Below are 26,655 nucleotides of genomic sequence, written 5' to 3' on the forward strand. Positions count from 1 at the left end.
AAAAAAACGGCAATACATTTTTTCTTGGAACATTAAATTTGCATTTAATTCAGAGAATACTTTGTCATTCAATTCTAAATGATTTATCAATTTTTGAACTACTTTTCTGCTAGTTTGATTATGAAGTTAGCAGAACATGCGATAAATTAAAAAAAAAAGCAATAAATTTTTTCTTGGAACATTAAATTTTATTAAGAAGTTAATAAACCGTGGAATTTAGTAGATATTCAGGGTTGCCAATTTAGTACATTTTCTACTAGATCTAGTAGAATTTCTTGTGATTTAGTGGGAAAATTTTAAATCTAGTTGATTTTAGAATCTGGTAGAAATACTAACGATAACTTAAAAACGATACGATAACTTAAAAAAAACAGAGCACTAAATTTTTTCTTGGAACATTAAATTTGCATTTAATTCAGAGAATACTTTGGCATTCAATTATAGATGATTTATCAAATTTTTGAACTACTGTTCTGCTAGCTTGATTATCAAGTTAGCAGAACATGAGATAGCTTAAAAAAAAAGAGCAATAAATTTTTTCTTGGAACATTAAATTTGCATTTAATTTACACTTAATTATGGTATAAGAATAACTGTGTTCTGCTGACTTTGTTCTGCTAACTTGATGGAAGTTTACAATTTACGCGGTTAAAATTCAGAGTTGGCGCAGTGATATGAAATGATTATAATTTTGAGACGATTCTATACATCTCAATTTTATTGTATTTGAGTGAAATTACATTTTCCATAAGATGTGTGCGGTGTCCTTTTTGTCCTTTTTTAAATAAATTCTTCTTTTTTGAGTTATTTCTTACTGACTTAAGGATTCAAACTTTAACATGAAATAATAGTATTAATATTACAGCATAAGTATATCTGTATTTCAGATACGAAGCTGAAGCTAAGATGAAAATGCAGCTTGCTCAACTAGACAGTGATTACGCTGCTAAACTTATGGCTGAAGATGAGTTGCAACAAAAACTCAAAAGAGAAAAAGAGTTACAGGAGAAGAAAGATGGTGATACCATTGATGACACGTTTAGATTTTTGGAACAGGTTCTTGACAAGAAAGAGGCAGGTATCGCTTTTAATTTATCAAGTTCCTTTTTTTTCCTTGTTTTATTAACGGCACTTATGTATAATTCATAGATGGTGACACCTACTATTGAAAAAACGATAATCATAGATAAAAACATCGATTTCAACGAGTACAGCTTTAGCAAATACGCTGCAACGTATTTTTCGAGCTCAGTCAACTACCAATTCTCCAAGAAACCACTCAAGGAATCTTTGCATTACCTTCCCACTCCCGATGATGTTATTGCTGCTCAAGCCATATGGTTGACCATTCTCAGGTTTATGGGAGATTATCCTGAGCCCAAATATGATTCCATTAAAGGTAAGGTTAGATTTTAAAACTTGTTCTTTGTCACTGTGTCCGGGAAATATTATTATCGATTTTACACATACTTTTCGACTAGCTAGATATCCGAAATTTTCAGAACAGCTCAGAACTCGATGATAATGCAATATTCAACAGCTTTTACATGAATGCATTGAGTTTTATTTTGAATTTTAAATGCAAGTCATATAAATACCGTTTTAAAGTAACTTATTCAACAGAGGATATAGCTCAGTGGTAGAGCATTCGACTGCAGATCGGTGGTCCCCGGTGGAAACCTTGGTGTTCCATTCCTGATGACCCTTTGCTATTTTACTTAGTTCTTGTAGTTCTCGAAGTCGTTGGTTCATAGTTTTCCTCATCTTTTTTCAGTGAATGGTCTTTTCTTTCTTGTAGTTGCTTGTATTCCATTTCTGCGTCTAATTTTTAAAGACGCTTAATAAAATGAAGTAGTATTGTCAATAGTAATGAATCTCTTATATTACTTATATATCTTTTAGGTAATGAATCGATAATGAACATTGTCTCAGAGACTTTAAGTAGGAGTTTCACGAACAGAAAAGAATATCAGGTAAGTAGGTATTTTACACATATGCACTACAACCTATCATAACCTAACTTTGTAGGAAATCCTTGTCGACGAAAGGAAATATGCGTCGATGAAAAAATCAGAACGACAGAAACTACTTCACTTGACTTTGAAGAAAAAATCTAAGCTTCTTGATGACGTGCGGAAAGGTTTGGTTGAGGACAGTTTTGCCACTGATCGGTACGATGAGTGGTTGAACAAACGTCGGACGAATAACCTTGAAAAGTTGCATTTCATTATTGCGCATGGTATTTTGCGTTCCGAACTAAGGTAAGAGAATAAATCCTCTAAAAAACATTATCTAAACTTCTTTATTTATTTATTTATTTACTGCAGCTTTTCTTAACTTTTCAGTATTAGGGGAGAGTTGGCTAATGGTGCGCGTCGGGTAATTGTGCGCATGAATGTGTCTAATCCCACATTCAATAAAATTGTAAAAACTATATCTATTGACAACTGCCAGATCTATCCCATACAAACGAACGTCGGGTGATACGTTACCTGTTGGTAGTTATCGATAGTTATCGGATCTCATGGACGGAACACAGAACAAATCACTCAATCCTCCAAGAGCTTAATATTCAGACTCGACTTTCCTCTATTTGCCTCTCCACCGTCTTATAATTTCGGGAAACGTTGAAGGGCGCAGAAGTAGAGGTCGCTCACTTACTCTATGGATGGATCAAGTACAAAAAGCCAGTGGAAAAACATTCTCTGAAGCCATGAGGGAAGCTCAGGACATAAGCCGATGAAAAGAGATAGTTGATCGTATTATAGGGAATGACGACACTCAGCAATGAGGAAACGACTGAGGAGGAGGAGGAGTTATCGTTTACATATTTTTGCATGGTATGATATTGTTTGTGAGTCTGAGAAAATAAGCAATAACTTTTTTCTTGGCAGAATAGTTTATAAAGTACATATACACTTTATTTATTTACCACTTTAAACACTAGTATATACCTCGTCCAATTTACTTACCGTTGCACGTCATCCGCGCCATAGCCTGTGACACGATACCAACACGAAATATTTAGGCGGTGGGTGTGTTCCTTTTTAGAATCAAAATGATTCTAAAGGGGAACACACCTACCGCCTAGATATTTCGTGTTGGTATCGTGTCACAGGCTATGGCGCGGATGACGTGCAACGGTAAGTAAATTGGACGAGGTATAGTTATTTTTGCTCGATTCTTTGTTGTTTTTATCCAAGTTTGTGTTATGTATAGTGAAGTGTAAGGTTGTAAGTGTGCGCATTGCGCACCATTACCGGCAAGGTATATAAAGGCGTTTTTTACGTTTTGTGACTGCGTTATAAAACCTAAACAGACGGTTAACTTGCATCAAATTAGACAAAGGGTCAAAGGGAAATCCATGAAATTGAAAAAAGGTAGATACAAAAAGGAAGATTCTTGAAGACAACATGATGGTGATGAGTTGGACGATCTCATGTCAAATGAAAATGACTTGTGTATTCTGGTGATGGTAGCAAAAATGACGAGGTATGGTGCAAGTATTCGATATATTATCAATGGCCTCATGCCATGTGTACACGAGGAGATAGTCCAGAAGGATATATTTGTGACTTCTGCGATGCTTACAGTTTTAATATAAGATCTCTAACTTGGTTTCATATCTTTTTCCGTATATTTATTTGTCCCTTTAATATTTATGTTCAATTAACTACATTTTCGAAGGTAATCTTTAAGTTCTATTATTGCGCACAGTTATCCGACATATGCGCACTATCAGCCGAATATTCCGGGTAATTGTGCGCATTACACTAATTGGAAATTTCGCCTCTCAGTATTCTACTGTTCAACCATTCATTGAATGCCGTCCCTACCAATATAGATAGCCTTTGAAGTATATCTTCAAAAAAACTGGAAACTGAAATGTTTCAAGTTTGTGAAATATCCTGAATTGGTTTGGGTGCGCATCAATAGCCGACTCTCTCCTAAGGGCTCAATTTTTATGGGTCCCCCTACCTTTCTTTTTCATATAATAACAAAATACGACTTATATTATATGCCGCTCGGCTACATTCCATATGGGTAAACCAGCCTCTCCCAGCTACGTACATTTCTAGCCATATGATTCCCATCTGTTCTCTGTCATTTATGAGGATATGACACATTCTCTCGGATTACCGTCCCTACAAGAAGTTTTTACCATGGATTCGATTGATCTGAAATATAGTGGAAGATCTGCTGGGCATCGGAGCAGGAATCTACTTTGTATGTGGTTTATATCGCTTATCGCTTATTTATCAATACTTTTATCTAATGTTTAACATAATAATACTTGTTTATTTCTTTAACGCGCAGGGATGAAATTTTCGCGATGATCTGCAAACAACTTACTAACAACTACATCAAATCCTCTTACGCCAGAGGTTGGATACTCTTGTCCCTTTGTATCGGTTGCTTCGTGCCTTCAGAAAGGTTCACCAAATATCTACGAGTCTTTATCAGGTCAGGTCCTCCGGGATATGCGCCTTACTGTGAAGGAAGACTAAACAGAACCATCCAAAATGGCTGCAGGTCGCATCCTCCCAGCTGGTTGGAGCTTATGGCCACCAAAAACAAGGAACCCATAAATTTGGAAGTGGATCTTATGGATGGAACTAGTCATAAAGTTGAGGTAAGGTGTATTATACAATTTTAATAATTCCTTGAGGTTCTACAACTACTGTTTTCTGCTGGCGTGTCAGGTTAAATATTGTATTTATTGGGCTTAGCTAACCCGTACTTGATTGTGGTGGAAATTATATTTTTTAACTAAAAAATTTCACGTTTTGATTTTCACTCTGGAAATAGTTTTCAAAAAAAGGTTATTTAAGAATTGTGTTAAAAAGGGTGTATAACCGTCAGTTGAAGAGGTTATGTCTTTGAATGAATCCAGATATGCCCTTCTAAAAGCCATCCTGCATGGAAAAATATTTGGAAAGCGGGGTCCAGCGGTAAGAAAAACATCCTGGTTAAAGAACCTCAGAGCCTGACTCCACACAACAGATATGCAGCTTTTCTGCAGATAAGATAAAGATTGCCATATTGATCGTCAACATTCCTCACGGATACGCACATCAAGAATACCATCGTTTCGTTCAACCCAAGATACAGTCTCCGTTTCCACAGTCTCAGAATATATCACCAGGTTCAGTCATAGCTCTGCAATGTGATCCTGAAGGTTGGGTAATGAAAAAGCATAGAAAAATTTGGATAACAATCCAAACTTCCAAAATTCTAGCACCCCACGAGCTTCTGAAATTGTTTTCTGAAGATACAAGGAAAACTATAAAAGTATGTGTGGTTGCCGAAAACAGGCCTAAAATACTCTGCAGTATGCCACAATAAATCGACGGCCTCTGTGCAAAAGGTAACATCATTTTTCGGATATTTTTTTATCATGTGATATTTATTGTTTTACCAATGTCTAGCTCTGTGCAAAAATAAACAAGTCCACTACCACTGAAAGGCTATATTTTTTTTTCGTGTAGAATGTAACAAGTTAAATATGAAAAATTTAATTTGTGCAAAAGGAAATAAGTGGATTTGTTACCTTCAGGGCAGTATTTGAATTTATCACGATAATCACTGCCTGGTCGTATCAGTAAAAGTACATAAAGTCATTTTATAATAAATTTAGTATTTTGTGCCTTAAAGTTGCTGAAAAAAAAAAAAAAGAAATAGTGCCGGAGTAAGTCGTGTCAATGGTAACAAGTAAGGAAAATATTGTGCATTTTGTAACAAGTCGAAAAATTTAATTAAAGTCCAACTATAAAATTATTTAAAGTTCAATAAAAACCACTATTTTGTATTGTTTTCTAAAAAAATTTAAAAATTTATTCGAAAAAACCCAAGAACCGTTTTTTTTTGTTTTCTCAAAACCAGGAAATTTGACTTGTTACCTTTTGCACAGAGGCCGTCCAAATTATTCTAGTGAAATCTGCAGTAACATCATGGAAATATCAAAATTAATCGAAGAAAATGGATCCAAAATGAACGCTAAGGCCTAAAAACGATAACATTTCAATGGACTATTCCATATTGAAGTTTGATCAAATGTATGTTGAACCCTTCTAATATTCTAAAGATACTGTCTTTATTTAACTTATATTTAATTTATAGGCTGATTCAGCTTCTACTTCCGAGGAGATTCTGTCCCAAATTGCAACAGCTCTAAAACTGAAGGACACTTTTGGATTCTCCATATATGTATCTCTTGACAAGATGGTAATGTCATTGGGTAGTGAAAAAGACCACGTTATGGACGCCATATCACAATGTGAACAATACGTCAAAGTGCAAGTAAGTAATTCTTCTAACTTCCACGTCCTTCTATCATCCCATTGGCCATTTCTAAGGTCCCTTGCACTTATTGCTTTGGTTACCCCTTATTTCCATGTCTTTTTGGGTCTTCCTCTTTTTTTGCGGTTTGGTGGTACCCACTGCATAATCTTTTTGGGCAATCTTGTGTCTTCCATTCTTTGAACATAACCATACCAAATCAACTGTTTCCTCTCAATGTCTGTTGTTAAGTAATTAACTATTACTTCTTACTTCCTCATTTCGATCTATTTCGTCAGCTTCTAATTTTTTTCTGTTGTTTTCGATTATTCTCCAAGTTTCTGCTCCGTAAAGTAGGCTGCTTTTAATTAGTAATTCATAGATATTGTATTTTCACTTTATTCCTATTTCGGAGCTCCAAATTCCATTTAGGCAGCCAATTGTTCTTCTATCTTGTCTTACTCTTTTCTTTATTTCCGCATCGTCTTTTCCCGTTCTCCCGTTCTATCGAAGATTGCTCCCAGGTACGTATATTCACTACAGGATGTGATTTATTCATTATTCTCTATTTCGATATTGGATAACTCAGCTCCTATGGCTAGGTATTTAGTTTTTTCCACATTAATTTCCAAGCCCCACTGTTCATATTCCTCCTTTAGTTTTCTTGACATATACTCTAGATTGTCTTACCATTATCTATGATGACTTGGTCATCGGCAAATTGTAAGTTATATAAACAAACCTCTCCGAGGTCTATACACATACCGTGACATTTACGTTTCCACTGGTTTAGTGCTTTTGCAACATATATCTTGCACAAAGTGGGTGAAATACAGCAGCCCTGGCGCAGATCCTTGTTAACGATGAACTTTCTAGATAGTGTGTTGCCAATTTTTACTTGTGATGTAGAATTTTCATATATGTAGTTTACGGAGGTCAACAAACATGAGATGGATGTCTTGATTAGTTGCTAATTTTTTTCAATTAGTTGTTTTAGGCAGAAGACATTATCTGTGCAAGTCCTTCCAGCGCGGAAACCAGCCTGTTCTTCTTCTTGTTCCCTATATTCCATCTTAATGAGATTTCTAAGAATGTGTCCGTACACCCGGCTTAGTGTACTAGTTACCGATATTCCTCTGTAATTTGAGCAATCCAACTTATTTCCTTTTTTATGAATGGAAGAAATATAAGCTACTTTTCATAAACTGTGTGGTGTGACACCGTTTTTATATTTGTTCATATACCAAGTACGTGCAAAAAGAGATTGAAGGTATGTGTAAAAAAAGAATGAGGTTCGGGGGAAATTTTTTCGAAATTTCTATTAGATAGGTAAAACCACCTTTTGAATGCATTCTACCCTGGATTTCTTGGATGCAAGTTACTCAGTAGGTTTTATGAAGGTAGAAATTATTTTGCTACCAGTGGCGTAGCAACGATTGGATAAATGTCTTACAGAAATTTATCCAGTACTTTGCTGAAAAAGATTGTGGTTAGAAGGTGGAGGATTTGCTTAATAAATTTAAGTGACACTAGTAGATCTGTAATAAATGTTAGTTTCTTAATAATAATTTAAGTTAGAGAAAACATTCTTATTGATCAATGCTGATGAATGATATTATATTCTCAATAAACATCTTAGTTGTTGATCTGTATAATAAAAACAAACTTATCTGTAGGGACAACAGGAAAGAAACGCCTCATGGCGTTTACTACTCCGCAAAGAAATATTTACACCCTGGCATAATCCAGTTGAAGATTCCATGGCCACGAATTTGATCTACCACCAAATCGTCCGTGGAGTCAAATTCGGCGAATATCGGTGTCCCAAAGAAGGTGACATAGCTGTCTTGATAGCCATTCAGTATTACGTAGAGAACGGAGCTCCAATCAACCAGAAAGCTCTGCATTCGAGGATAGGAGAGTACTTGCCTACATATTTGGTGAAGAGAAGCCAAAACGACTTGACCAATTGGGAGAACAAAATCGTTTCTGCGTTTATTAATTTAGCATGTGTTAAGCAAAAACAACCTTCGATCAAAGCTAAGGAGACTATGGTTAAATACGCTCAAATGACGTGGCCCATATTGTTCTCCAAATTCTTTGAAGCGGTTCAGACTTCCGGTAAGTATTTCTTGAATTTAACAAAGGTACAATATTATTACTTATTACTTTTCTTTATACCTCTATATCTATGGAATGTCACTCCATCTTCTGCGCGGTCGTCAGATACTTATCTTGCCTATTGGTGATTTATCTCTTACTATTTTGACCACAAGGATGTTTGATGATTGACAGGGATGCGTGTTGTCGCCAATTCTTTTTAAGGCCTACTCGGAAGAGATCTTAAAAAAAGCTTTTGAGGGAGAAACAGCTGAAATAAAGGTAAATGGAATTCTCATTAACAACATTAGATACGCGGATGACACTGTCATCTTAGCTGAAAATATCGGAGATCTTCAGATGCTAGTGACCAGTATATCGGAGTTTGGACAAAAATACGATCTAACAATGAACGTCAAGAAGATAAAATTTATGAAAATATCGAATAAATAACGAGAATCTCTTCATAAACGGATCCAATATCGAACCAGTCGACCAATATGCATCCTTAGAACAATAATCAACTCCACAGGAGATTACTTATAGGAAATCAAAATCAGAATAGAAAAGACTTGAGCAAATTTTAACAAAATCAGAAATGTGCTCTGCACAAGAGATTTGAAGTTGGAGCTAAGAGTTAGGTTGGCTAGGTGCTACGTTTTCTCGACCTTGTTTTATGGAATGGAAGCTTGGACCTTGAATGTTGCATCAATGAAAAAACTAGAATCATTCGAGCTGTGGGTGTACAGAAGAAATGTGAGTGTTCTGACAAAGATGAATAAAGAATTGAAAATCTTGAAATACCATCAAAACAAGAAAATTGGAATATCTCGGACAAATTACACGTGAAGAGAGATACAACTTGCTCCAATTGATTATGCAGGAAAAGATTCAAGGAAAAAGAAGCATAGGGAAACGCAGAATATCGTGGCTGCGCAACATGAGAGAATCATACGGATGTACATCAAATGAACTTTTCAGAACAGCCGTCTCTAAAATCCGAATAGCTATGATGATTGCCGACCTCCGTCTGGGAGATGACACTTAAAGAAGAAGATTTTGACCACACGGGCCTCCTCCATTCTGCTTATGTGGTTATTCCTTTTTTTCTATTGTGTATCCATTCGTTTTTATACTGTAGGTACATATTCTAATTTCTTTACTCCGCTTTCGATCTCTCGGCGTATTTCTCTATATAGCCCGATCAAAGAACAATCTGACCCCAAAAAAAAAAATAAAGGAAGGATGAAAATTTGGGAATAGGTAGTTAAAATTGTCTATTATTATATAAGAAGAAGTTTACAATTCTACATCCACTCCATTTTACAAAATGGAGGGGAATACCCCCTCTCAAAGATGAAAAAAATACATTCAAAATATGACCGGAATTGGATAAAATGACTAATTTTAAATAACTTTTCTTCTATAGAGTTTTTTCACTAAGTCAATACTTTTCGAGTTATTTGCGAGTGAATCTGTTCATGTTTAACAAAATAAAACATGTTTTTGGACGGTTTTTCGGAGATAACTCAAAAAGTAAGTACTTTAGCGAAAAAAATATTCTTAGCAAAAATATAGACCATAAATAATTGAAAAAAATGGTGTATACATGAGGTCTGTAGACTCAGTAGAAGCAGAGTTGCAGCTAAGGAAAAGTAGATTCTTCTTCGTCAAATTCCAAATTGAATATTTCAATGTGAAATAACCCAAAAACGGAGCACTTTTAGGGAAAAATTCATTTTAACTTTTTTAAAGTGTTTAAAAAAAGGTTTATTTTTGTTTTTTTAAAAAAACTTAAGATTTACTTATTTAAAATAAAGCGTAATATTAAAAGTAAGTGAATTATGCTCAAAATATTGTTGGTCCCTTTTATTTTTTTGGTAAAAAAATCGCGAAAATCACCCCCTAATTAGCATCACATATAAATTTTAACATTACCACTTCACAAGTTACTTTGTCTATGTATTATTTATATGATCTGTAAGTTTAATCGGTTCAAAGTGCTTCGTTTTGAAAAAGCTGTAGTTACAATGGCTTGAACGAGTAACTAATCACGAGTTTAGGCAAATTTTGAAAGCCATAGCATAACCAATTTTTGTCTATCAAGAAAACAAAAAATCAAAAATATTCAGAAAAGCAAAACGTACATTTTATTACCCTTTGAGATTTTTGGTATTCCTAATTGTTTTTAAGTTATTTTCATAAACAATTACGATTTTTTCAAAATTAAAAAAAAATGTTTTATTTTAAACCCAATTTTTTTCAAACCTGAACACTTTGAACACATGAAACTTATCGATAATATAAACAATACATAAGTAAAGTAACTTGTAAAGCGGTAACGTTTAATTTTATTTGAGAAGCTAATTAAGGGGTGATTTTCGACATTTTTTTATCAAAAACTAAAAATGACCAACAATATTTTGAGCGTTACTTACTTTTAATGTTAGAAGTTTTTTAAAAAACAAAAATAAACCTTTTTTTAAACACTTTAAAAAAGTTGTAATTAATTTTCCCCGAAAAATGCTCCGTTTTTTGGTTATTTCACATTGAAATATTCGATTTGGAATTTAACGAAGAAGAACCTACATTTCTTAACTGCAACTTTGCTTCTAATGGGTCTGCAGACCTCACGCATACACCATTTTTTTCAATTTTTTATAAGCTATATTTTTACTAAGAATATTTTTTTTGCTAAAATACTTACTTTTTGAGTTATCTCCGAAAAACATTTTTTTTTTGTTAAAAATGAACACATTCACTCGCAAATAACTCGAAAAGTATTGACTTAGTAAAAAAACTCTATAGAACAAAAGTTACTTAGAATTAGTCATTTTATCAAATTCCGGACTTATTTTGAACGTATAAAAATTTTTTACCCCGTATTTTCCAATTTTTGTAAAATGTAGGGGATGTAGAATTGTAAACTTTTTCTTATATAATAATAGACAATTTCAACTACTTAGTCCCAAATTTTCATCCTTCCTTTATATTTTTGGAGGTTTTCGTAAAATTTTACGTTCCCTGATCGGGCTAATAGTAAAGATCGGAGCAGAAGGTTCAGATTCATCGTAAATTTCTGTTCCGCCTTCACTGAATTCTCTACACTATTTGCGAACATGTTGAGCAGATATGCACTTTCACACATAAACTTCAATTAATTAATGATGAATGGTAAAAGGTGAAATCCATTTAGCATTAAAAAAACGTATCACAGCATGAATTTCACATTGGCGATAACAGCGACCGGGACCTCCATCTTCGAAGGCTGCTAGGCTGACATTGAGCAATGCAGGTAGACAAAACTTGTGGAGTAAAAGAGAGGAAGAGTTTATGTGTGAGGCGGGGTTGCCAGATTTCTCCCAGCACGTCGCATTATTTCTCAGCGGCGCACAGTGGTTCAAAATCCTGAAAAGATGGCCAAAATATGAAAGCGTTTTTTGAGCTGCATGAAATTAGACATCCAGGGGTTTTTGAAGCCGCTAATTACGAATCCAAAGTCTAAACTGCAAAAAACAAAATGGCGGGTTTATGTATTGTAAATATATTTAATACCGTCGAAATTTGATATCCGGGTGTTTTTGAGGTTGCTGATTACGAATCCGATATCGAAATTTCAAAAAACAAAATGGCGGATGCAATCCGCCAATTTTTTATTCCAACGTTAAATTCGATTATTAATCATATGAAAGTCAAAACTAATGTTTACTTTATTTTTCAACAATACTTTACCTGACTCTTTTACCTACGATTTTAACCTACAATCATGTCTAGCGCAGAGCGCTTGTACATACAATTCTCGCAAAACCAGAGGGGCAGATAGTGGCAGCTAATTTTTTTTGTAAGTATTTGAAAGAGAGAATTATAAGCTAAAAGATGATTGTAGTAACATCTTGGAATACGATGGATTACATAACTATTTGGCTGTCTGAAAATATAATTTTTTCAAAATATATACTTTCTTATTACTTAACTTCTACTTAAAATCTACTGCGTATAACACATATACAAATATTTCGTTATTATCGGCTTCTATTATAAATGGCTCCATGAATATCCTCCATTTTGCAGAATTGAATTTGCGCATTTCGTTTTCGCACAAGACGTTTTCGTATAAAATATTCGTTATTCTTAACTGCGCGTCTGTTCCTTACGAAGGTCAACTTTGAACTTTACTGGAAATTACGTTATAGCAGATATAGCTCTAGGGTTGCTAACACTGAATAGGGAATTTAATTCTCTTTTAGAAAATGTAGTAATATTCCCGAAAAGTCGAATTTTTTTTACTTTTTGCCAGATTTTCGGGATTTTGGACCACTGAGCGGCGTAGGGAATTTTTTATATGAATGACGCTAGTAGATATGATAATATAATACATTTTTTTATTTCTAGGACCTTCGTTACCCAAGAACAAAATGATCATAGCGGTCAACAGCGCCGGTATATTCATGATCGATGACGAAGAACAGATCCATATGGAGCTCACCTTTGCTGACGTTTCCTTCGTCACTTACGAGAAGACTGATCAGCTGAAATTTATCCTAAATACCGTAGCTAGAGAAGAATACGCTTTCCATACTTTAGACGCACAATCCCTTAGCAATTTGCTACAATACATTTTGGACGGATTAAAGAAGAGATCAGTGTATTGTGTATGTACTGCCGACTATTCTCATTCAGTAGGTGAGTGTACATATTATTAATTTGTTGAATTAATTTACAGTTCCAAAATAAGTTTAACCCTTAGGCAGGCCGCACATCAAAGAAACATGAAACGTAAATTACGTTTCATGGAAATAAACCACTGCTAAACAAATATATGTCCGGCCATTTATGAAACTCTCCGAAAATAAAAATGTGTCATGAGCATGAATCACACTCGTTTCATTGGTAGGCGGACTTTGAGATTTGTTTAGCAGTGTTTTCTTTTCATGAAACATGTTTTTCGTTTCATGTTTCATGTTTTTCGTTTCATGTTTCTTTGGTGTGCGGCTTGGCTTAGTCTCTCAATGGTACTTCTGAGTACCAACAAATTCTGGTGCCTTTTCTGGTACATTTTCTGTTTTACATGGCAAATTACGTGTAGTAAAATTCTCACTGGTATGGAGATTAGTTGACAATGACATCGTCATCAATAATTTAGAGATGGCTTATGAATGTTCGTGCATAACCATTACTTGTTTAATCGCTTCAACTATTAATTCAGTTAATTAATATGATTATTTTTTCACTAGTTATCTATTCAGTGATTACAATAATTTATATACTAGACAATTAAAATTAATACTCGAGGAAAGAGAAAAAGTTATTTTTTTAATAATATATTGTTACTATGGAAAAATAAATTTTGAACATATTTAACAACAAAATACTTGGATCGCAGAATATATCCTGGTGTATTTTCTGCGAGGATCTTCCATAAATAATAAACAATAAATAACGTTTTATTAATTTCATGTCTTAAATAAATTATTTATCAAATACACTATCTGGCACTGTCTTGGCACCACATTCTGTTCGACTGAGTGCATTGTATGACAAAGATGGCGAATGTTAGACGGAATAAGAGACTGCATTATTACAGAGCGTAGAAAGGTCCTTAGAATAAACAAAAAATTTCTTTTGAATGAGATATTTGAAATTAAAAATCACACTAAATTTTCTCTTCTTTTTCACCCCTGTAACTTATTTAAAAAACATTATAGAAGTTTTCAAGGACTTTCTACCCTTGGTAATAACGTAATCTTTCATTCTGCGATTAAATTTTTCAAAAATCTTATTAGTTTTCTCAGGATTCGAAAAAAGTGGATTCATTTGAATAGCATTGGAGCCGAAATTTTGCACCTATACGCTCTGAGCTTCGCTGGTGTCGCTCCTAGCGGTTACTAATTCAATTTTTACCGGTAATTTTTAAATTTATTATTTAATTGTTATCGCTTAATATTAACAACGCAAAAAAGTAATTAAATTGCAATCGATTTTTTTAAGATTTTTCTAATCATTTTGACGTTCTATTGATAAAATATCAATTTCTTACTTCGGATACTTTGACAATAATCGTGTAGATGGCGCTAAGATTATAATATATTATTTATAATTAGATATTACGGAACATTAAAAAAACTTAAATTTAGTATTTAAAACGTAAGTATATTTAAGGTAAAAATATATACCACAGCTTTGACCAACTAATATTGTTTATAATTAATGTTTTTAATTTTAATTTTAAATTAATCACTTTGACATTTATGTCAAATTTCCAGTAAAAGTTTACAAACTTGTCACTACTGGCGTTCGCGAATTTGTAAATATCCCCTCTACGTACGAGCTCACAGCGTATAGCCTTAAATAACATTTATTAGTTATCAGCTGATGTTAATACTTCAAAAGTCATTTAAACGATTTGGTATTAAATAGGTACACAATAAAATTTGTAGATACTCTAAAGAATCGTTGAGAAAAACAACGCTTTTAGCTTATTTTAAAAATTTATGACCGAAAAAACAAGGCGGACTTATAGTTCAAAGAAATAAGGAAAAAAATATCCTGTTGGTGACACAACCCCCTCCAGGCCGAAACCAAATTTTTTGAGTAGTATGGACATCTATATTAATAACCTATATGTTTCCTGCAGCCGATTTTGATGATATACATAGTTATAAACAAATGAAAATCAAAAAACGGTAAATTTTCGCTTTCTTCGTCTATAACCAAAAAGTTAAGTATTTTAAACATATTTGAGAGTGAGAAACTCATAAATCGTATAAACAACTTCAATACGGCGTTCGCTGAATATGTGTATCCTTATTGGTTGCTTAGAAAATTGCAAAAGAAATCATAAATTTTGATTTTTTATAAATATTCATAACTTATGTAAAAATTAACTCAGAAGTTTCTTATTACACGGAATGCTGAGACCTCTGGTGTTTAAATCATACCCTAAATTTCAAAGCAATTGGTCAAATAGTTTAAAAGGTATTTAATTTGTTTATCCCAAATTAATTTTTTTTGCAACGCTATAAGTCAGAAAATGATGAAGTTGCACTAATACTTTGGATAGTTTATGAAAGAAGAAGATTTATACTATTAATTTAATTAAAAAAATGACAAAAAATAATTCTAAATACTGCAAAATTATTTTGCAAAAACATGTGAATTAAAAAAGGGGGGCTAACTTCGTCCCTAATTGTCCCAGGAAAATTGTTTTTCTTTTTAAATGTGTATAAAAATTCAGTCTTTCCAAATTGAAAAAAAAATTTTCTACGGGTAACGGTTAAAAAGTTATTCTAATTGTTTATAAGTAAGCAAAAAATCGAGCTTTTGCAAAGTATTTTACACTGTTTAAAATTACTTTTTGTCATTTTTTTTAATTAAGTCAATAGTATAAATGTTCTTCTTCCATAAACTGTCAGAAGTCTTACTGTAACCTCATAATTTTCTGACTTATAGTGTTGCAAAAAAAAATTAATTTGAGATAAACAAATTAAATAACTTTTAAACTATTTGACCAATTGTTTTTAAATTTAAAATATAATTTAAGCACCAGAAGTCTCAGCAATTCGTGTAATAAGAAGGTTCTAAGTTAATTTTTACATAAGTTATGAATATTTATAAAAATTCAAAAATTTATGATTTATTTTGCAATTTTCTAAGCAACCAATAAGGATAGACATATTCAGCGAACGCCATATTGAAATTTCTTAGACGATTTATGAGTTTCTTACTCTCAAATTTGTTTAACATACTTAACTTTTTGGTTATAGACGCAAAAAGCGAAAATTTATTATTTTTTGATCTTCATTTGTTTATAACTATGTATATCATCAAAATCGGCTGCAGGAAACATAAAGGTTATTAATATACTTAGATGTCGATACTACTCAAAAAATTTGGTTTCGGCCTGGAGGGAGTTGTGTCACTAGAAAAATCTTATTTCTCTGGACTATTAAAAGTGCCGTTGGAAAGTAACTGCCAAAAAAAATCTTAACGTAGTGGAAGACTAAGGGGTTAATTCTGTACGAAGTTTTTGGAAGAAAAAATATAATAATGGAAATTTCAAATTTCATGCCTGCAATGTGCCTGCAATGCCTGCAATGCCTGCAATGCCAGATTTGCCATTTTTCTGATATCATAATATTATAATAGTGATAATATAACTGGTTATTCTTTTTTCAGGTGCAGAATCATTCCTATCTCTTCGCAAAGGAGATTTAATAGTACTAGGAAACGGCCAAACCGGCGAAACATTAATGACAGCCTCCTGGGGATACGGAGAATGCAACGGAAAATCCGGCGATTTCCCCACAGAAAACGTCTACATTCTCCCAACACTACAGCCACCTCCTGCAGATATCCTCGCCTGCTTCAAGAAAGACGGCGTTGTGACAGAGAGAAAACCAGAAACTATAGTCACGACAGCACAAAGGATGAAACTCTACACGCTGTCTCACTACGCCGAAGAAAACTTCAGAGCTGGCAAATCAGTGTCGCAGAATAAATCGACTATATTGATGGCAGCTAGAAGAACCTCTAGGGAGGAAGTGTGGAAATATTCCAACGAGCCCATTTACCAGCCGCTTCTGAAGAGGCTGCTGGCAGACGATGAAGCTAGCAAAGAAGCCTGCAATATCTTTACTGCAATTTTGAAATACATGGGAGACTTGCCAGCGCCAAAAGCAAAATATATCAATGAATATACAAATCAAATATTTGAAGGTATGTATGATTCGAAAGGTTGTTTTAGTCTTCTTCTTCTTCTTCTTCCTCTTCTTCTTCTTCTTCTTCCTGCTTCCTTAATAAGCTCGCGCCTGTTCCATCTTCGGATGCCTCCTCATCAGATATCCAGGCTTTTACTCCATCTCTTCCTTGGCCTTCCTATACAGTGGAATCTCAATAACTCGGATTAATCGGAGCCGCATCCGATCCGGGTTGTCGAAAATCCGGATTAGCCGAAGAATATGGTAAAAATTAATAAAATACGGCATACTTACAGATAAACTCCGTTATAATTGAAATAACATGAATGCACAGTACACATCTAAATTAGGTACGTATAGTTGTATAGAATATAGAGTATTGCTTATTTCTTGGTAAAAAATTCTATTTAAAACTCTATAAAAAGTTCTATTTTTCTTCCAATCCGTAACTGTAGATGTACCGACATCATATGATGCTGCAATTGTTTTTAAAGATTCGCCTTTATCAATCCTACCTAATGCTTCTTTTTAAACTAGTCTTTTTTAAACAATGCTAAGACAGTTTAAAATAAATAAAGGAATACAGGTGCTTCTTGTTTCCGATAATCCGGGACAATGAACGTCGCTCTGCCGCCGTGTACCATGAGTCATTTTTACTATCGTATAGTTCAAATTACACAAATACACATTATCTCTCAAATATTTTATTACATACATTTTTATTGTTGAAATGTTTGTCTGATGAAAATCGATCCGGGTTAGCCGGACTTCCGGGATATCGGGGGACGACTTATCGGGGTTCCACTGTACTTCTTCGACCGTTTGGTGATCTGTCTCGTGCTATCTTCCTACCATTCTTCCTTCACCCATTCTGCTTATATGGCTATACCATTATATTTTTTCTTTTCAGTATCCAGTAATTTATGTTCTCTATATTACAGCTTTGCCTGAGGTCTGAGTTACGTTGTCTGTCACATAATAATGATTTTCCTGTAATATCTCGGATTATTTTAATTTCACACGTTTCCATCAATATGTTTGTCCTTGTGGTGTCAGATCTTGTTTCCGCAGTGTAACTCATAATTGTCCTAACTACTGTCTTATAAATCTTGGCCTTTGTTTCTGTCCGTAGATGTGTGTTTCGTCAGATAGTGTGTTTAAGACATCCTGCTATTCTGTTGCCTTTGTTTATTTGTTGGGCAATTTCCACTTCTATGTCTCCATAACTGTGCATTAGTATTCCCAAGTAGCTGATATTTCTTTCTTGCTGGATTATTTTGCTGTCCACTTCCAGCTTGCACCTTATTGGATCTTTGGAGTTTACCATACTTTTTGTTTTATTTGATGATATTATTATGTTGAACTTTCTTGCTATTATATTAAATTGTTATAAAAGTCTCTGAAAGTTATCTTCACTCTCTACAATAAGTATGGTATCATCTTATCGTATCGTATGGTGTTTAAGTGATACAGTAAAATCTTCCAGGGTTCGGGAGACATCCCTCTCTCTCTCTTCATCGACCAATTTCTACCACTCCTGAATGTAGGTCTCTACCATGTGCTTCCATCTTTCCATATCTTGCGCCAATCTAATCTACTGTTTCCTGCCACTACTCTTGTGTTATCTATCCATTCTCCTTTGAGGCCTTTCCACGATTCTTGTCGTCCTCTTTGATCTCCATTCTTAGATTCTCCGTATCCACCTGTTATCATCATATGGGTCGGTCACCCAGTGCCATTCCATTTTTGTAATTTCTTCCACTATATCTCTGATCTTCGTTCTACGTCTCATCTCGGTGTTTCTAATCTTGTATCTCAGTGATATTCCAAGCATGTTTCGTTCCATTGCCCTTTGCGTTGTGTTCTTACGGTGTGCCAGTGGTCTATGGTACTAAAATGTTTTCTGAATCCAGCCTGCTCAATAGCTTGCAGAAGTCGAGCTTATTTGTTAGACGATTGAATATTATAATTTTGGTTAGTAATTGTGATATGTGATAGTAATGATATTGGTCGGTAATTCTCTATGTTTGCTTTTTCTCCTTACTTGAATAGTAGAATGACTTCGGAATTGTTTTGTTTTGTTTTTTATTTCCACGGGAAATACAGTTACAATTTTTTACAAATTTTGGAACAATTTAGTATACTAAATATAAGTCATATATATATAACACAAAATATAATAGTTAAAAGAAATAAATTACATACAGAACAAATTAGAAACAGACTGGTAAAGATGGACAAGACAAAACAATTAAGAGGCAATATTAATTTGTTGCAAGTCGCGTATAAACTGGTTAGGTGTGGAACTAAAATTAAGCCTCTCAGTATTTTGATTTGCTAGACGTAACATTCTAGTTATAGGTTCATTAAGGCCATAATTACATCGATGAAATGGTACATGAAAAGTGGTTTCAACTGCATTTCGAGTACTGTATGAAGGAACTTTAAAACCAACCTTAGACAATAAATAATGACTATTTGCTGTACCATTTAACAAACTATACAGAATTTTCAAATTATGGTGATAACGACGTTCTTCCAGGGTGTTGATATTTATAAATGTTCTAATTTCGTCAAAACTGTAAAACCTGTTACTCCCATTAATAGCTCTTTCGTTTCATGAAGCCAAGCATCTGTTATGCCTTTGAAATAATAGAATCGATATGATCTGCAAATTTTATCGATTTGTCAAACAGTATTTCAAGATCTCTTATTGTATTAACACAATCTAGTGGTGTGTGATCAAGTTTATATTCAAACGTAATATACGTTCTACCTTGATAAAAACTAATTTTATGGCACTTTTTGACATTAAGCTCCATTTAATTTTCTTTACACCAATCCTGTATTTTATTTAATTGATATTGCAGATTTTCGGAATCATCAGGACTAGATATTTTCGAAAAGATTTTTAAATCATCCGCAAACAAAAGTTTATCACAGTTTATATCTGCAATATCATTTATAAATATAATAAATAATAGCGGACCTAGATGTGAACCCTGAGGGACACCAGAAATGACAACTACATCCTGAGATAGACAATCCTGGATCCTTATAGTCCTTACTGCTTGGCGCCTTCCTATTAGGTAGCTTTCCAGCCATTCAAGCAGTTTCCCATTTACTCCAGCAGCTTCTAATTTAGACAATAGGATGTTATGATTTACCCTGTCAAATGCCTTGGAGAAGTCTGTATAAATAGAACCAATTTGATACCCACCCTCCATAGCACTTGACAACGCATCCAAATAGCAAAGAAGATTTAATTCCGATGATTTGTGTTTCTGAAAACCATATTGCTCATCTACCGGAAACAATTTGAAACATACCGAGAGGCAGTCCGACACTAAGCTTTCAAATAACTTAGGAATAGTACTTAGTATAGAAATTGGTCTGTAATTTGTAATGTCGGATCTACTACCAGCTTTATATATTGGCGTTAAAAAACTTAATTTCCAAGGATCCGGAAAGTAACCAGTACACAAAGACGAATTAAAAATTTTCCACAATGGTCTTGCCAAAATAAAACTGCATTTCTTTAAAACTACAGGAGGTATTTTGTCAGGACCAGGACCTCAGTTCACATCTAACGTCATCATTTTTTCATATACTTGAGATATTGTAATACTACAGGGAATTATCCGTTATATTGGTGGTGGGAGGTAAAACACGTTTACTGATTGCTTTCTCAGAATAAACTGATCAGAAATATAATGCAAATGCATTTGCAGTATCATTTGGAGTTGTATAAGTGATACTGTTCAAAGACATTTCATTTGGTAAACCCGTCCTCGTTCGTTTAGAATTGTTCCATCCTTGTGGAACCTTTCCTTCTTCGATGGATGCCCATTGTAATAAATGACGTTTAAACTTTTGCTATACACTGCTTTGTTTCCATCTAAAGACCACACTGGCTATTGACGTTATTGCCATGATATGTTTAAATTTCAAATCCGGAATTCTCCATTCCACAGTACCTATATTAAGCTGCTAGAAAAGCTCGAGTAGACCAATAAGTTCCCTTATTTGATCCATTCAGGGTCGGGAAGACTTCAGGTCGTTTATCATTGATTATTATATTTTAAGTTTCTTCCAGTAGTTACCTACTTGTTTAAGCATGTCTTCCATGATAAATGACTCTCCAATACGTCTTAACTACTGAACATAGGCTTGATACTTCTTGCCAAGACGGTCGACGGTTTTCTTCTTTACCCTTTCGAATTTTCTGTAAAACTGTTGTCCACCGTTGTTCTTACTACTGCTGCTTCCCTGGATTCTATTTTGTTGCAGTGGGAACCCTTTGCTGGACATGTCCTTCTAGAAAGAGAATCAGCGTTCCTATGGCTAACTACGGCCCGATAATCAATCTTGAAATCGTATTCTTGGAGTCGTTCAATCCATCTGGCTATCTGACCCTCTGGATTCTTAAACTGCATTAACCACTTAAGGGCATCATGGTCGGTTCGAATTAGAAACTTCCTTTCATAGAGGTATTGATAGAAGTGCCTTACTAATTTCACTGCTGCTAGAAGTTCTCTCCTCGTGTAGCAATATTTTCGCTCAGGTTTTGAAAGCACTTTACTAAGATATCCAAGGACTCGTTCCTGTCCTTGAATCTGAAATAGCTCTCCTTCAATCCCCACATTACTCGCATCTGTATCTAAGACAAACTCTCCTTCTGGCAGAGGATACCCTAATATTGGTGCTGTGATTAAATGCTTCTTTAAGGTTTTAAAGGCAGTTTGGCAGTCTTCATATATATAATATCGGTTTACAACGTTCTTCGACGTCTTCCGATTTCCAATCTCCATCTCGTTCTGTCATTCCATAGATCGTCCTCGAGTTAACTGTCCCTGATTTCTCTATCAGCTCCTTCTCTCCAACTTCTTCTAGGCCTTCCTGGTCTGCGCCTTCCTCTTGGTTGCCATTCGAGGATTTGTCTTGGTATTCTATTCTCCGGCATTCTCCTTACGTGTCCGTACCAGCTGAGTTGTTTCGTCCTGATGTCGTCAACAATAGTATGTGTAACCCCCATGATTTCTCGGAATCTCGTTTGTTATTCTGTCGCGTCTAGATATTCCGGCCGGACGGCGCCAGAAGTCCATTTCTGTTGCTCTAAGCATTTTCTCTGTTCTGTCTTTTAGGGGCCAAACTTCGCATCCATATGTTGTGATGCTTTTTATTATAGTGTTATATATTCTTTTTTTTCCCTTGGAAAGTTGGCAGTCTTCATCCAAGCAGTAATCTCTTGCTGCCTCTGCTAGTCGCGTTAATGGCTTAGCGATAACAGCAAAATATATCAGTTTTTCTAAGTACGTATTTTATTTCTTCAATACACCGAGGAAATAATATCTAAACTTAGAAAAACTGATACAGTTTGCAGACATCGCTAAATAAATTAATTTATTTGTTACTAATGTTTCTGTTTTCTGTAGGTCCTCTTAAGAACGAGCTGTTGAAAGATGAAGTCTACTGTCAAATTATGAAACAACTGACATTCAATAGACTCTCACTAAGTGAAGAAAGAGGTTGGGAATTGATGTACCTCATAACTGGGTTGTATTTGCCCAGCGACAAACTCTACGGAGAATTGCAGAAATTCCTGAAATCCAGAACTCATCCATTTGTGGAACACTGTTTAGACAGGTTGCAGAAGACACAAAAGGTAACAATTTAACAACAGGAGAAGTAGTTTTACATACTTCTTTTGATAGTTATTTTGCATCATTTAATAATATTGAACTAAATATTTTACAGGTGGGATCCAGGAAATACCCACCACACACAATAGAAGTAGAAGCAATCCAACACAAGAGCATGGAGATATTCCACAAAGTGTACTTCCCCGACGACACTGACGAAGCCTTCAAGATTGATTCCTCCACACGTGCAGTGGACTTGTGTAAACATATTGGAACTAGATTGGAACTGAAGTCTACCGATGGTTTTAGCTTATTCGTAGCTATTGCAGATAGAGTGTTCTCAGTTCCACAAGATCAGTTCTTCTACGATTTTTTGAGCGAGCTGATCAGTTGGTATAAGCAAACCAAACCTAGCTGGGGAAGTAAGTTGACTATACAGGGTGTCGCATTAAGAATTATCCATATAGTAACTGGAGTAACCTTAGCACAAAATACGAAGATTTAACCTAAAACACTTAAATATTTAAAAACGATTTGTACCCAGTACTTTAAAACCCTTTAACATATCCTTATCATACTTGACAGGAAGTGTAGGTACTGTATACCCTACTAAATTATGTTAAATAAACGTTTCTAACTACTACCAGAGGCGTACGACGGGGGAAAGTCAATGGTTGACCCTTCCCAAATTCTACGCCACTGGCGGAATTGCTATTTTAGTGAACTTTTTCGATCCTCTAATTGTATGTAATCATATACCCTTCATTATGCCCCTTCGTTTTTAACTTCAAATATCTCTAAAACCAATGATTTTATCGTTACGAATGAAGAGTACATTATTTACATAGAAAGTAATGAAAAATCTAAAAATTATGCTAAAATAGCAGTTCCGTCGGTATCGTAGAATTTCGAAAGGGTCAACCATTCACTTTACCCCGTCATCGTACGCCTCTGTTAGTAGCCAAAAACGTTTAGTGTACAGTACCCACACTTGCTGCCAAGTATGACAAGTATACATCAAATGGTTTTAAAGTACTGGATATTTACAAATAATTTTAAAATTTTGTAAATAAAACACCTTGTAACTCAGTAGCCACATTTTATTTAAGTGTTTTAGGTTAAATCTTGGTATTTTTTGCTAAGGTTTCTCCAGATACTATATGGACAATTCTTAATCAGTATATTTTATCTGGTGTAGTAGATAGCAAATCTACTTATCATTTAGACATGTATTGAACTGTTGATATTATATTTAAGGGATTAGACATTAAGATCAGTAGGAAGACATTTGACTCCTCCTTTGACTTCTTTGACTTTGAAGTTTGGCATGCTGATTATATTTACCATCAATTATCATATATTTTCTACATGACCTTTTCCTGTTTCAGGTGCCACTCAAATACAGGCCCAATACCAAGTCTTCTTCATGAAGAAAGTTTGGGTAGGCACTTACCCGGAGAAAGACCACTACGCAGACCAGATCTTCCACTACCATCAAGAACTTCCGAAGTATCTTAAAGGCTACCACAAATGTAGCAAGCAGGATGCCATAAAATTGGCCAGTTTGATTTTAAGGGCAAGATTTGAAAACAATGCGTCTGAGGTAGGTAAAAATTGTCTTTTCATAAATATAATCGAATATTTGAGCCAAGGAACTGTTTATGCGCAAGAAATAGCTATTTGTATAACAAGGGAGGAAAGTGCTACTTTTCCTCCCGAGAATGAAGTTTACTGCACGACGCGTAGCGGAGGGCAGTAATTATTCAAGGGAGGGAAAGGCACTTTACTCCCATGTTATACATATGGTTTTTCCACCTTCGTCAAATAACAAGTAATTTTTTCATTTTTACTTAATTTATTTATGTAACTAACCAACATAATTTATTAGAACTAAAACTAACAAGTAGGTACAATATAACTGTCAACTGTCAAATAGTAAACATTGTTAAATCAAAATAACAATTTACTGTTTTTTACCATTCTGCGAAATACAGGGTGTATTATAAATAAACGTTAAAATGTATAGATGCTTACGTAATAGAAAATATAGATATTGTACAGGGCGTCAATAAGTTATATTTCATGAATGAAATACCATGACGTCACTTTTACTTTTCCTCCCTAGGGAGGAAAAGTACAACTTTGCTCCCTACAATCAGGTCCGGAAAAGTATACTTTCGGTAGAGGTAGGTGGAAAAAAATATTTTTTATGGTATTTTTATCTTTTTAGTGTTTAGGTTTAGCAATACAATAACAAGGTTTAAGATCTGGAAGACCATCTTCCCGATTCTTTATACATTCTGAACATGTATACTTTACAACTAATCGCCATAACTAACAAACTTTAACATGGGTTTTTACTTATTTTCCTCAGCTGCAATATTAATAGAAGCAGTATTCTTCTTCTTCTAATGGCGCTACAACCCTTTTGTGAGTCTTGGTCTGCTTAATAATGTTCTTCCATTCTGTCCTGTCGGATACTTTCCTTCGGCAGAGCTTGTTCAGCAGAGTAGAAATGTATAATAAATTTATTTCTACTTTAAGTACAGAGTCAAAATGTACCTTAATCTTAACAGTTATTAACACATTCAATTCTTTGTTTCAGGCTAACTCCACACTGCAGCATAACATTAAGGACCTCCTACCAGCAGACATCATCAAGGCAGCTAGTTCTTCGGATTGGAGAAAGAGTATATTATCCGAGTATAAGTTGCTCAAGTTGACGTCTGAACAAGCAAAGACTGAGTTCTTGAATATCACCTACAAGTGGCCTACTTTTGGATCGGCCTTCTTTGAAGTCAAGCAAACCACTGAACCCACTTATCCAGATGTTATTATCATCGCCATCAACAGGAGAGGAGTTAACATTATACATCCACAAACTAAGGTATGGGATTTCATTGTTTTCTTTAGTTTCATCATCATCATCATCAATCAGCCAATCGCGTCCGCTGCTGGACATAGGCCTTCCTCAGTTCTTTCCAGTTTTCCGCTACTATTTTTATGTCGTCTGTCCATCTAGTTGGTGGTAGTCCTTGGCTTCTTTTATAGTTTCTGGGTTTTCATTGCATGGTTTGTGTGTTCGATTTGTGAGATAGTTGTAGTGCGTCACTCTTTCTACAGGGGTTTGGTTGATGTAGAGTTTACCTTCTGTTATTTTTTTCTTGCTAATGATCATAAGATTTGTCTTCTTTACATTTATATTGAGTCTATATTGTTGACTGTAATATATGATTTTGTTCATAACGACTTGTAAGTCTTCTATGTTGTCCGCACATACTATGGCGTCATCTGCATACCTGTTATTTAGCCAGTACCCGTTTAGTAGAATACCTTTTTCGGTTTCGTGCAAAGCTTTGACAAATATTCTTTTACAGTTGATTGAAAATTAGAGGGGACAAAATACAGCCTTGCCTCACTCTACGCATGATTTTCACACATTCAGTGTGTTCACCTTCAACTTTGGGACTTGCAGTCTGATTCCAGGTGATTCGAGTAAAGATTTCCAATTATTTTCAGATCTTGGTTATTAACTCCTGCTTCTTTTAGTACTTGCGCGCTGTACTCGATCAAATACTTTCTCGTAATCAACCAGACATACGTATACGTCGCAAAGGACGTCTCTGCTAAAACAAGACTTGTGTTGAAAACAAAGTCTCTGGACTTGTTTGCCAGTTTTCTGTTGAAAACTGGTTGGGGCAACTTTGACTTTCACATAGCTTGTAAATTCTCGTATGGATTATCTTTAGGAACAATTTTAGAAGATGACTCATACACATCAGGCTTATCGTACGGTATTCTTCGCATTTTTTTGGCTCCTGGTTTTTTTGTTCAATAAACTCAAACTTCAGCCATTATGTTGGTATTTCTCCAGAGTTGTAGATGTTGTTGAGTATCTTTGTGATTATTGCTATTTATTCGTTGTCCATTAGTTTGAG

General features: G+C 34.6%; 1 protein-coding gene across 1 annotated transcript in view; it reads left to right on the forward strand.

Moving 5' to 3' along the window:
• The window catches only part of LOC114324523 (myosin-VIIa), a 65,703-nt gene that overhangs the window by 38,610 nt on the left and 438 nt on the right, over window positions 1-26,655 (forward strand). The window contains exons 10-22 of the mRNA XM_050646263.1: window positions 888-1,074; window positions 1,150-1,399; window positions 1,903-1,973; window positions 2,029-2,261; window positions 4,318-4,633; window positions 6,121-6,300; window positions 7,956-8,400; window positions 12,772-13,062; window positions 16,555-17,094; window positions 22,511-22,740; window positions 22,833-23,139; window positions 24,106-24,320; window positions 25,323-25,604. Of these exons, the coding sequence (XP_050502220.1) occupies window positions 888-1,074; window positions 1,150-1,399; window positions 1,903-1,973; window positions 2,029-2,261; window positions 4,318-4,633; window positions 6,121-6,300; window positions 7,956-8,400; window positions 12,772-13,062; window positions 16,555-17,094; window positions 22,511-22,740; window positions 22,833-23,139; window positions 24,106-24,320; window positions 25,323-25,604 (3,547 nt within the window). The remainder of the gene's footprint in view (window positions 1-887; window positions 1,075-1,149; window positions 1,400-1,902; window positions 1,974-2,028; window positions 2,262-4,317; window positions 4,634-6,120; window positions 6,301-7,955; window positions 8,401-12,771; window positions 13,063-16,554; window positions 17,095-22,510; window positions 22,741-22,832; window positions 23,140-24,105; window positions 24,321-25,322; window positions 25,605-26,655) is intronic.

Source organism: Diabrotica virgifera, chromosome 3 (genome assembly GCF_917563875.1).
Source record: "Diabrotica virgifera virgifera chromosome 3, PGI_DIABVI_V3a".
Taxonomy (NCBI): domain Eukaryota; kingdom Metazoa; phylum Arthropoda; class Insecta; order Coleoptera; family Chrysomelidae; genus Diabrotica; species Diabrotica virgifera.